General features: G+C 43.7%; 1 protein-coding gene across 1 annotated transcript in view; it reads left to right on the forward strand.

The window, feature by feature from the left end:
- LOC136675624 (peripheral-type benzodiazepine receptor-associated protein 1-like) overlaps positions 1-13,309 on the forward strand; it is a 136,892-nt gene that overhangs the window by 106,279 nt on the left and 17,304 nt on the right. The window contains exons 16-24 of the mRNA XM_066652275.1: positions 552-629; positions 4,089-4,309; positions 6,727-6,833; positions 6,944-7,053; positions 8,691-9,581; positions 9,714-9,865; positions 10,139-10,633; positions 10,873-11,283; positions 11,714-11,872. Coding sequence (XP_066508372.1) covers positions 552-629; positions 4,089-4,309; positions 6,727-6,833; positions 6,944-7,053; positions 8,691-9,581; positions 9,714-9,865; positions 10,139-10,633; positions 10,873-11,283; positions 11,714-11,872 — 2,624 coding nt within the window. The remainder of the gene's footprint in view (positions 1-551; positions 630-4,088; positions 4,310-6,726; positions 6,834-6,943; positions 7,054-8,690; positions 9,582-9,713; positions 9,866-10,138; positions 10,634-10,872; positions 11,284-11,713; positions 11,873-13,309) is intronic.

Below are 13,309 nucleotides of genomic sequence, written 5' to 3' on the forward strand. Positions count from 1 at the left end.
GAAATAATTAATGAACATTTAGTGTGTAAATGCTTCAAGGGTCATAACCTCTGGCACACTTCTCAGTATTAGTTGGTGTAACATTTACAATGTCCCCTTGCCCTTCTCATTAAACTCAACATCAGGTTTTGTTTCTAGGAAATCTCCCAGCGCCACAGGAAATTAAAGTTTTAACTCCAACTGAGTTTGTTAGAGCTTATACCTCAGTGCTCTATGCAGCTTTGTAGAATGGCGTTTAGATTAGCATGAAGCTAATTCTTGTGCATAGGCTTCCATTACTTGTTAGCTACATTAGCTTTACAAGCCCCAGTGCAAAATTAAAGAAGCGCACTCCTAAAACCAAACTTCTCCTGAGTGATCACTGAAATTTGGGGCTAAAGGAGGATTATATGCATTTGTTCTTCATTCAAACAATCACTTGTAGAGGGTGTGTGCTTATTAAAGCTGTAAGTGGATTCTGCTTGCCGTCCTTCTCTCCCTGTCCTTTCTTTGTCCTCCCATCCTCTACTCGTCTCTCTGTCCTCTGCTTTTCTCTTCCCTCTCCTCTGCAGGCACTAGTGCCTCATGGGATGACATCGCCTTCTGGAGTCTGGAGGGTAACGAGGCGCTCTGTGACGTCTCTGAGCAGGGTATTCTGGGTCAATGTGTTTTAGCTGTTTATCCCCTGGACAATAGGGCTTGACCCCTCCACACCTGCATGGCTGGCCCTTGGAATGAGACTTGAATGGAATAATTTGACCGAACCATCAGGTGTACACAATGTTCCCCTTTAGCCAAGAGTATATGTTTTCTTTGGGATTATACAGCAATATAGAAGCAAATGTGATACTGTAGGTGTGCAGATGCTAAAATGGTGGACATTATCTTCCAGATTATTTACAGCTTGAATAATGTTAATTGGTGGAATAAACACTTTCCAAAAGTACTTCCAGAGTCAGGAGCCCTGCTTGTATTTTGAAAGATATAATTTGATTTTATTTTTTGTCCATTTAGCTATCGGCTGCATGGATTTAACTGAATACTAGTAATAATGGTTGATTATTATTATTATTAATATTTATAAACTGTAAAATGCCGCTACATATTTACTGCACATTGCCTACAGAAGAATAAACAATGAAGAGAGTCCTGAGAATTAAGTCTATTGTAAGACAGCATTTCAGAATTTCTTTAGAGTTCTTTGGAGAATTACATTTAATTATATTCTTATGAACTTCTTAGATTTTATGCTAAGATCCTTTGTATGTTTTTGTGAACATAACTGTGGCTAGTTAACTACATTTGGCTTAAAGGGGATGTTATGTACATTTGATTTTTTCTTTTCCTGATTATTCCTATAATACAGTAGGTGGTGTGAATTAAAGGGGAATTCCAGTGGCTTTTCAAAATCTCAGCATACTGAAGTGTTTCAGTAAGCAGTTTCAAGAGAACCATACAGAGTCAGAATTAATCACACTGGTGGTGATGGGAACCAGATATAATTAATGACTAAAAACTTCAGTCGTTACGTGAAGCGATTTTGAATACTCTTCCAGTTCTGGCCTGTGACTTAATATTAAATTCCTGCCACCACCATCATCTCCCCTGTAAAGACATCTGAGTCAGTGTTTCTCTACAGTAATTTCACATAAGGCTTCTCAGCCATTGTATTGTGAAGAAAATTTAAAAAATCTGTGGAAGTCCCCTTTAACTTGTTGGCTGGCTGTTTGTTGACATTGTCTCTGTACTGTCTGCTTTCTGCTCACTACGCACTGGGTTTGGTTTTTGTTATTGATTTGATAATTAGTTTTTGTCCTAGTCCTGCCCTGGTACTAGTCTCACTGGGATATTGGGGTTACTGGCTCTATGGACATTATAGACGTTTTCCACATAAAATGTTGGCTTCGTTGAGACATTTATGGTTCATTTTGTACTGATCAGTTTTGTGATTAGCTGGACAGTTATGAAGGAAATCTGCATTAAAATCAGAAGCATTTGTTTAAGACAGATGTTTATTCTGCTGTTTATGGACATTGTTTTGTCTTTACGTTAGTACTGGATGTGAGGACTTTCTTTCAATCTCTCGTCTGCATGATACAGTACCTGCTTCATAATCTCTTGGCTTATACTTTTTACATTGTTCTGAGCGTTTGATCAAATCAGCTTGAGTGCACATTTAACATTTTAATGCCCATTATTGACCATATGTTTTATTTTGGTCCATATGTCCTGAAAGATTTTAAAGGAACACTAGGTAAGATTTAGTCATTTTGCTCACATGCTCCTCATACAGTTCAGAGTGTGATTCACTTTTACAGCACTGTCCTGAAATCAAGGCGGGGAGTGGTTGGAGTGGTCTGGGGGTGCTTTCCTACCCTCCTCTAAAAGTTACAGTTCTGCAGTGCTGAGTCCATGTAGCAATGACAGAGGCTCTGTTCTCCCTATTACAGCTTATTGGAGCATCACAATTATTTTGAAGCTGGTATTTTAATGTAAAAATACTACCTAGTGTTCCTTTAAATTGATCATTGATCAACACGAAACTTCTTTGTGGTCACATGACACTTATTGTTAAGAACACAGTAGCAGATCTGAATGTGATTGTGAATATACTAAGGAACAAATTAAGAATTGCATTAATTAAAAAAAAAAACAGTAAAATTATTGTGCCTTAGACTAGATACAGTCCCTAGACAAATGCTGATCTAGAATCAGTTATTGCTTTTATATTTGATGAATAAGTCATGTAGACGGTGGGGAACTGAGCCTGGAATAGTTTGTGTAGGCCTTTTTTTTTTTTTTTTTTTAATATGGCCCCAGAAGCCAAACAGTTTTGCTGGAGAGGGATTGAAGCGTATGAGGGTGTTATGTGATGAATGGGTGGATGAAGAGATGGAAGGATAGATGGCAGGTTTAAGGGATAATGATGCCCTTCCTGTGATCTCACATGCAGACAGATGAGCAGAAACCTCTTTCTTTTTCACTACACCCCTGTAATCTGCCCTTCTGCTGACCTCTCCAGGGGTCAGTCACCATGCTGAACATGACCTTTCTCTCTCTCTCTCTTTCTCTCTCTCTCTCTCTCACACACACACACACAGACATGCTTTCTGTACATACAGCTCATCTATAGGTTTAAGCCCTATGTTAGGTTCATACCCACATACTTTTACACAGTCACAGTGCACACACACGAGCGTTCTTTCATTAAAGTGCATTATATCCCTCATAGAAATGGCACAAAACCACACTTTCAGTCCTGATACTGAAACTTTCAATATTGGTTAGTATTGATACATTTGTTTCATTTGACTATATACAAGTTTATTTTCTGGGTCGGCTTGGGGCACACTGTGACATTGTTCAGGAAAAAGCAGTTACAGAAGATTAGTGAATGAATGAATTAATGAATGAAGAAATCAGTGAAGTTGATTCCTCTTCACATTTGAATTCGCCCTTAAGGCCTGGATGAATACGAGACTCCACTAAGGCTCTTTTAAACACAGCCATCCCCCTGAAGGGACTTGCACTTTTGTGGCCTAAACTGGTTGATTCAGGGACCTCAAAGCATGTTGATTATTTCTCTCATCAGAGTTGAAGGTTGTAAAATTTTTAATAATTAATGATCACTTGATAACAATTGTTTGCTAATTTTTGATGGTAAAAATAGATGATTCTTCTTTAGCTCTTGTTTTTTTAGCATCAGGGAAAAAACAAACAAAAATAAAAGTATTCCAAGGATTCCAATTTTCTTTTTAGTATTTATTGTGATGAAAACTTTTTTGCAGTTTCTGTAGGCATTTTTTGTACCTGTATTACTAATGTGTCATCATCCTCTCTATACATTGTCGTCTACAGTAAAAGTGTAACCTTTTTTTTGTTTTTACACATTGTCCACTTCCACACATGCACTGAAAGCTGATTTTTGTTGTTGATGCCATGTGTTAGTATTATGTCTGAGTATTATTTTATTACACACAAAGGGTTTGTGGCATGTGCTGGCTTTCATTACTATATCCTCTTTTGTTTTCCCGCTCTCTCTCTTTCTTTCTCACTTTCTCTGTCTCACTGTATTTTCCTCTCTTTCTTCTCACTGCTCTGGTGGTCAGATGTTGCCGCTGTTCTCCGGGGGGTCCCCTCACCTCATGCAGCAGGACTGTCCAGGCCCGAGCGGTCACCGGCCACAAAGCACCGTGAGCTGCCCAGCCTCAGCCTCAAGTCCGCCTCCACCTCCAGCCCCTCACCGCCTAAATCAGAGACCCACCTCTCCCCCAAATCAGCTGCTGGCTCACGGCCAGCCAGCCCCCGCAAAGCCAGCCCCACACACGAGGTGAGACTGACCCCATCGCTGGGCATGTGTGACAGGCAAAGGTTTGGAAGAGATATTGCTTTATTACTGCAAATTGCCTGAATGTCGTAGCAGTAGTAGATAATACACTTACCCTGTTTACACTTCAAATGTTCGAGATAATAAAACCAGTTTAATTTATACTGTTTACACTATGGCCAAAAGGTGTTGTCCTAGTCGTCTTACATGTCTTCTAAGATAAAGGGTATCAGGTGTAATTACAGTGTATACTCTTCAAGGCTTTAGACTAAATGTTGAATCATTGCTGTGAGGATTTGATTGCGTTCAGCCACCCTAGCATTAGTGAGTTCAGGTACTGATGCTCTATATCACAAACTCTATGCCAGCACACTCCTTCACTCAAGAGAACACACTTTCATTGCTCCACTGGCCAGTGCTTGGGGGCTTTATACCTCTTAGGTGATGCCTTGTATTGATTGAAGTGACCTTAGGCCCACATTCAGCTTCCAAAGGTATCACTCAATCGCTCTTGAAATTATGCAAATTGTCAAGTAACTGAATTAAACAAATTAGGTTTCTTTTAAACCTTTGGGTGTGTTGTGTACATATACATAGTTTTTATGCAGTCAAGGACAAAAATAATTGCTTAAATTAACTAAATAATTTTCCTAGGCTTGGTATAGATAACTGAGTTGTCAGCCTAGAGGAAAAATGCATAGAAATATATATTTATCAGCTATAACATAACATTGACCACCTTCTTGTCCTCTTCCACAGGCCATACATGAGCTCTTAGTTCTTGTAATTATATAATTACAGACTGTAGTCCATCTGTTGCTCAGCATACAGCATTTACTTGCAACCTTTCACCTTGTTCTATAATGGTCAGGAGTGAGCACCCCTACAGGACCATCATGAAGCAGGTAGAACTACAAAGTGCTCCTGTATGGCCATTGGAGCTGAGAGAATGGACAGTGAGTGTAGAAACAAGGAGCTGGACATAAATGCATGGCTAATTAGTGTATATTATGCAGTGGATTTCTTGTTGTTTTGTATTTCTCTTGCTCTCTGTGTGCTCGTAAGTCTTTGGTGCCCTTACTCCTCTGTGATGTATTGATATGGACAGATTGCTAGTACAGATTACACTGGAAACACGTCACAGTCATGTGGCTTTGTGGATTGGTTTGACTCAATGGATTTAGAAAAAAAAAACTCATTAACCTTTCCACAGCTGAAATGACACTTTCTGATGTAACAAACACAGATTCACACTCTCCCTTTCAGTCATACCAGGGCTTTCTGCCTCATATACAGGCTACAGCTAATGGACATGGGCTTGAATCAAATGTATAATAAAAGCCTTAGTTGAAGCGCCTGTTTCTTGGATTCTAATAGAAATGGCAACATTTTATTTGCTCACATTTACCTTTTACCACATCAATGAAAAATATTGCCTCTGTAACCAAACCAATGCTAGTGTTTCCCCAAAAACACATAGTCCTCTGGGGTCCATGAACATCACCATGCATCAAATTCAGTGTTTATCAATGTTTTTATTAATGCCTTTTTGCTAATACCACACAGAAATACGGTTTAGACATTTCCTGTATCTTATCGTGAGATCTTAGAGGTCTCAGATCCCAGTTATGAGGCTAAGTACAGGGGTTGATATACACAAGACATCTCACTGTGTGTATGTGGTGTATTTATGTGAGACACCAGTGGACACTTAGGATAAATTTACCTATTCACAACAGCTATGAAGAGTTTCCAAAGTGGAACATCAGATTTTCAGTTTTAGGCCCAAACCATCTCTTTTCAGGGTGCTGTGGATCAAACAGTTGTTCTGAACATTTTGATATGAAACCTAGTGTGTTTTAAAGGAGAATTTCATATGCTAAAACCCCTGAGGGTTAACCTTTGGTGGTTCTTTATCAGTAGCTCCATTTTGCCTTGTGTGCTATCGTCAGTATGGGTGGTTATCAGGTTCTCCTGATCTGAGACCAGGTTTATGCCCTCTCCTAATGCTACGTATGTGTATTTCTGCAAGAGAGCCTGTTCCCGGATGAGTGTATAACATTTACCTGAATGCCATGTGTTTAGCAGCTAAACCTGAGGGAGATAATCCTATGCTGTACTGGATTATAAAGGTTGTAGTAGTTGTAAGTGATTATCCATAAAAGGTTATTTTTTTTTCTCAAGAGCTATAAATATGCGTAGGTCCTTTTTTTACTCTGTGCTATTAATACAGGTTTATTTACATAACAGACTCCTCTCTGCAAGCGATTAGTGTGTTAGTGTATTAACTATATGTTAATATGTCAATATATTTTAACATATTCAATTATATATATTTATTTTGATGTTTGAGCCGTAATACAATTATACTGCAATTCTGCCATATTATTCCTCACATACTTTGCCTGTGTGTTTGTCAGGTGGACACTGCCAGTGAGGTGGAGGAACTGGACATTGATGTGTCTCCCGCACCTGTGTCTGTAAGTCGAGGAGCCTCTAAACTCCAGGTCTTCATTGCACGTTATAGGTACGCATCTCTCTACAGCCTACCATACCTTTAACCTGATCTGTGAAACAGTGTCTTATTCACTGGTAACTGTTGTACAGTCATTCTCACTAAAATATCTTTTCATGCAGCTACAACCCATATGAGGGTCCCAATGATAATCCAGAGGTGGAGCTGCCCCTCACAGCTGGAGAATATATCTACGTCTATGGGGACATGGATGACGATGGCTTCTATGAAGGTGGTTTTGCTAGAGTTTTTTTTATCATACAGATAGTACGCTTCCATTTGGAATGACTGTTTTCAGTCATTTAATGTAAATAACAATCATGGAGAAAACCACAGGTCTGCTAGTGCTACCACAGATTCAGCTCCCTTTTCCCAGAGGAACTGTGATTTTTGTTGTTCACCTCATGACAATAATGGTGCTTTTCCACTGCATAATACCTACTCTACTCGACTATACCTGCTCTCTCCTTGTTTCCAGGGAGCCGAGTAGGTTCTAAACTGTGATGTGTAAACATTGCAGAGCGCTGATTGGCCAAAGAAACTTGTCAATCACTACTAAATGTTGAAATCCAGTAGGGCTGTGCCATATCGCATCGTTCGCAATAATATTGTCATCATTTTTAAAATTAATTAAAAAATCAATATCATTATAACAGTGATATTCTGACTTGTTTACATAATGATGCCATGCAGTTACACATTGTGGCATACATGCTTTACCTGAGGCATTTACACACAATGGAAAAGTAGCTCTGAAAAGGGTGTGACTTCAGTTGTGTCGAGGTGGTTAGGAAATATCAGATGTACATTTATATATTTATTATTTATTTATCTATGTAACGTTATAATTATATAGCACCTTTCTAGAAACCCAAGTACGCTTTACAATCAACATTCAATCCACACACACACTGGAGAGAAGCAGCTGTCAAACATGCACAGCGTACTCTCGACCAGAAACGACCGTCCACCTGGAGGACTGTATTGGGCACTAGGGTTTCACCCTGGACAGAGCGCCAATCCATATTTGGGCACACACATATTCACTCACAGATACAGACATTCATTCACATACACACTCATTTGCTCACACACCAGGCAATAATTAGAGAAGCCAATTCACCTAACCTCCATGTTTTTTGGACTGTGAATGGAGTGTCTACAATGAACCACAGTATTATGCAAGAAATGAAAGAAGCCTGTTACCACAGAAGGGGAAAACACAACTAATCTGTTTCACCACCTCAAGCAGAAGCACCTGGTTCAACAGCAAATGAGCTCTAAACCAAGCAGACAAACTACACTGACCCAGCAGAGCAGCTATTCTGTATTTGTTTTGTTATGTACAGAGAGGACTTAAGGTAACGTTTTATATAATTATTTATGTTTGCTGTTTATATGCACACACTAAATTTTCTGCTCTTTGGTTTTGTAGTAGATTTAGATGCTAAATTCTTTTTATATACACAACTTGTTAAGTTAATATATATATATATACACCACTTCCGTTGTTGTAGTTTACAAAGCCCATTACATATCGGGGTCAACATTACATCAGAAAACCTACCAGGTAGCAAATGCCAATAAAGTAGAGTCGAGTAGGTACCATGCAGTAGAAGAGTGCCATAAGTGTTATAAATATCAATATAATATCAACCCTACCATCCAGGTTGTATTATTTTTGAAAAGCCAGTACCAAAACTGCAGTTTCCTTGTGAATATATTGTCTCCCAAAAGTGTCACATGACATAACAAATGAATAATCATCACAGGTTGAGGGTTTAACTCATTCCTGATGTTTGCTGTAACACCATGCTTCAGCTTCCGCTCCAAATGGCTAATTTACTTCCTCTTTGCTGCCTACTACAGGAGAGTTGATGGATGGCCGTCGAGGCTTGGTCCCCTCCAACTTTGTGGAGCGTGTGTCAGATGATGACGTCATGAGCGGCCACCCTCACGAGGCGGGAGACCTCTCGCACAGCTCCTTCCAGGAGAGCAGCTTCCACAGCGGCAGTGAGAGGCTTCACCGGCACCGGCCACGCTTCGCCCACAGCGCCTCAGAACGGTCAGAGGCCTCTGCCTCTGCCCCTACCGATGACAACAAGGCTAACACACATGCTGTCGCCCCCTTCCTCCCTCCCACCCCCCTGACCAACGGCCTGGACCTGGACTTGGAGGAGGTAGGGGCCGACACAGTGCCTTATCCCCGTAAGATCACGTTGATCAAGCAGCTGGCCAAGAGCGTCATTGTAGGCTGGGAGCCACCACTGGTGCCGGCTGGTTGGGGAGCTGTCTTGAGCTACAATGTCTATGTGGATCAGGAACTGAGGCTTAATGTTCCCTTCGGGGCTCAGACCAAAGCGGTCCTGGAGCGTCTGGACGTGGGTCAGAAGGCGTATCGCGTGGCCATCCAGAGCCTGACGGAGAAAGGTGCTTCCGACCAGTTGCGCTGCTCCATGCTGGTTGGTCGAGACGTCTGTGTGGCACCCACACAGCTGAGAGTAGAGCGAGTGACCGCCACCTCTGCCTGCCTGAGCTGGCTGTCCAGCAACAGCAACTACGTACACGTGGTGTCTCTAAACGACGAAGAGCGTGAACTGGTCAGAGCTGGCTGCTACTCGCTGTGCCTCAGCAACCTTACTCCCAGCCTCCACTACCGTGTTAAAGTGGAGGCCCGGCCTCATCGCACGCCCTGGGAACTACCCCTGGAGCAGCGCGAGCGCAAAAGCGCCATCACTGCCTTCACCACGCTCTCTGCAGGTGAGCCCAGGGAAACCAGGGAGGACCATTAAAGAAACCCATACATGTATTATTAAAATCCTCAGATGTGAGCTATTGCGTTTTCAGAACACCTGCTCTTTTAAGTTTTTAACCCAGACTTTTAACTCTCAGGTCCCCCTGACGCTCCTCTGGATGTCCAGTTGGAGCAGGGGCCGTCTCCAGGGATTGCACAGATCAGCTGGCTGCCCGTCACCATCGATGCTGCTGGGACTTCCAATGGGGTCCGTGTCACTGGCTACACCATCTACGCTGACAAGAAGAAGGTGATTTATTTGGTTGTTGCTTTTTGTTTACATGTGGTTTTCAATCATTCAATCATCGTGATGCTCTACTGACTTGAAATAGAGAGAATAGAATGTCTGTTGTTGCTACTCTGGGCTCAGCACTGCAGAAACTGTATTATGTAAATTTTGGAGGAGGGTAGGTGTTTTCTGACTAGAAACTACAGACCTCACACACACAATTCAAGCTACTAATGTAAAATAAAAGGTTAGTTCAGGGTAGGATTGTCCTGACCCTTCTTGTTGTTTCTCCAGGTGTTGGAGGTGTCCTCCCCCACAGCTGGCAGCGCTCTGATTGGTCCGTCTCAGATTCAGACACTGCAGACGGCTCGTGAGATCACTGTTCGCACCATGTCTCCTCACGGCGAGTCCGCCGACTCCACACCAGTTAATGTGCCCGCCAAGCTGCCCGCCATCATGGCTGGCGCCTCCAAGCCTCTGTGCCAGCCAATGCCAGCCAGTGCCAGTGTCCTCACTGCTGGTGCCACCACCACGCAGCCCGCGGTCTGTGCCACTTCTCTGTCTCTGTCTGCTGCCAAAATGCCCAACATGACTCTCAGCACTGTCCTAGACACACATCCCCCTGGACCTGTCAGGGGGGTCTCTGCCAAAGCTGCCACCAATGATGCCCCTCTGCCTGCTGGTTCTATTGTCGAAGCGTGGGCAAACCCTGCGGCAGTCGCTCCCCTGATGGTCACCATGGCTGCGCAGGAAGCACAACCTCTTACTGTTGCCAAGTCTAACCCACCGGTGAGGGTCAGGTGTCGCAGGTTTTTCAGTAAATGTTGATGAAACAATTTTTTAAAAAATGACAAAATTTGGAAAAATTTGTGTCGAATTCGTGCATGTTTTGAACATAACTATTATGTTTTATTATTATAATGCAATCATAGTGCATCTTCAGGCTTAAAATGGTTAAAGTGTCCTGGGTGACATTTTCAAGACCCCTCTTTGAATTTTGTTTAAATGGAGCATGTGTCTGTTGGCAGGTCAGTGTGCCTGTACCCGTGGTTGTGCCCACTCCTTTGCCCGTCCCAGTGCCCATCCTCACGGCTGTTCCCACCGCAATGGCAGCTCCAGCCCCTGCCCAGCCCACTGCGGCCACCACTGCATCGCCGGAGCCCAGCAGAGAGACTGACAGCCCCAGATCCCTGCGTCCCTCCGCCTCCATCTCCGACTTCTTGGAGGATCCTCGTGCCAAGCTTCACACCCCACCTCCTGCCCCCAGCGTGCCCAAGGTCTGTGCCACAGGGACAGACCTCCTAAATCCGCCGGACACACACCCACTCCGGCCCCCCAACCCCTCACCACTGGAGTCCGAGCCGGAGGACGACAGAGAGAACACCCGGCTGGTCTCCATCGAGGAGTTCCTGCGACCTGAGCCCCAGCCCAGAATAAAGGTCAGTCGGCCATCATTTGCCATGATGACCTTAAACAGCTGACCAGCATTATGGTCTGCTAATACTGTCTTACACGTAGTACCACCGGTCTTGGGGGCATGAGGTTAAGGGAATTTAAATTCTCCACAGATAAATATCATACTTCAGGGTCCTGATGATTGGGTAAACAGGGAGGAGAGTGGGGGCATATGTCCAAAACGTTTGAAAATCCCTGCTGTAGACCACTATATATATCATGCATGAGTTGTTTGCACTGATACACACACTTTTTTTTCCTGTTAATCTTGGGTGTTTTTATTTTATTTATTTATTACATTACGCATAAACTTTATTCCGATTCTGATTGATTACAGCTTTTTTGGCAGCTACACATCATCCTAACTAGAATATATTGTCTTTTCATTTGTGATTGTTGCTGGGATTTGTGCAGATATACGCCGGAGGTCTTATGGACCCTCCTCCTGACTACCATGCAGAGAGCAGTCGGTCAGATCTCTCCGACATCTTGGAGGAAGAGGAGGAAGATTTGTACTCAGAGTCCACAGCCGATGTGACGCCCAGAAATTACAACTCCGGACCTGCGGGCAGGGTAAGGCTCGTACACTAAATTCAGAACAAAGCACCTATGTAATTTGACCAGAAAAGCATTCATCGCAGTATTCATCTTTAATTCTCTTTAAATATCATAAATATCCCCATTCTTCACTCTTCTTTGCTACTTTTCTTTAGACTTTGGATCAAACCTTCTCATTGTGAGATGTAATCATGCATCTTCTGCTTCTTTATGTTCTTCCTTTTCTGCTGCTTTAATTTTCTTCTGTTTTCTTTCTCTCTTAAACCTTCCCTTTGACCTTCACAATGCCAACTTTCCCTTCCTGTATGTCCTTGTGTGTTCACACTCCTCCTTCTTTGTGTAATGGCCACACTCCTTGCCCTGGCTCTGCCCTCAGTCTGAGGTGTGGGAGCCAGACAGCGATGAAGAAGTCTTGGAGAAGATCCTGAAGCTCCACCCCCAGGCCTATCACAACAAACAGCTGTTCAGCATTCCTGAGGTGACCGAAGAGGAGGACAACACCGAGTCTGAGCCTCACTCCTACAGAGCACCTCCAAACCCGGGGCCGTCTATGTGCCGGCCTGGCCCTGGAGGGATCCGCTTACGTGCACATGAATCACACCATCACCCCTTTTCCCACCAACATCACCATAAAGCCAAAGTCCAAGAGTCAGTCGCGAGGTATGGAGGGGCCGTGCAGGTCCGATCTCGTCCCAGGGTGCACTACGCTGACAGAGTGGACACCATCAGCTACGAGGATGAAGAGGAGGTGGAGCTGGACTCGGACAGCAGCCTGTATGCTGGACCATGCAGCAGAGAGGTAACAGTGCGCCGACCACAGCGGACACAGCATGACAGTGACCGACTTCGCAGAGAGGCCATGTTACGGAGCCATATGAGCTCTGACCTCACAGCAGGGCCATCCGGGACCGACCAGGGGTCCTACCTCCTGAGCAGGACAGTGCACCGAGTGAAATCGCCCACTGGTACTGCCGTGGAGATTGACGTGGAGTATGGGACGGACGATGAGCCAGTGCCTTTTGACCCTGGAGAGGTGGTGGTGGAGCAGATGAGCTCAGAGTGGTGGGTGGAAGGTGGCGACCATGAATATCATCCTGTTCCTCTTCCAAGACGTCCCAAACAGGATCTGCCTGACATCATGCCGTCAGGCCACCGCTCATGGGTGTGTTACGTTCCTTAATCCCACAGCTGTAGTTCCCTGGAATTCCCTGTCTCTCTTAATGGAAATGGCTGAAACCTTTTGCTTAGGATCCCATATACCTGTCTTGCCTATGCGCAATAGAACCAAACCCATGGAACATCTCCAACAAGGATCTTTCCATGAGTGCACATTTTTTACGCTTGTACCTGTCCTGTTATTCCCTGTGGGTCCCTGTGGATGCTTCCCTTCTTTCTACTGCAACAACCTCTTGTCTCGTGGCATTGCCGTGTGCTGCAGCTAAGCTCCCTGTT

Source organism: Hoplias malabaricus, chromosome 2, assembly GCF_029633855.1.
Source record: "Hoplias malabaricus isolate fHopMal1 chromosome 2, fHopMal1.hap1, whole genome shotgun sequence".
In the NCBI taxonomy this organism is placed as follows: Eukaryota; Metazoa; Chordata; class Actinopteri; order Characiformes; family Erythrinidae; genus Hoplias; species Hoplias malabaricus.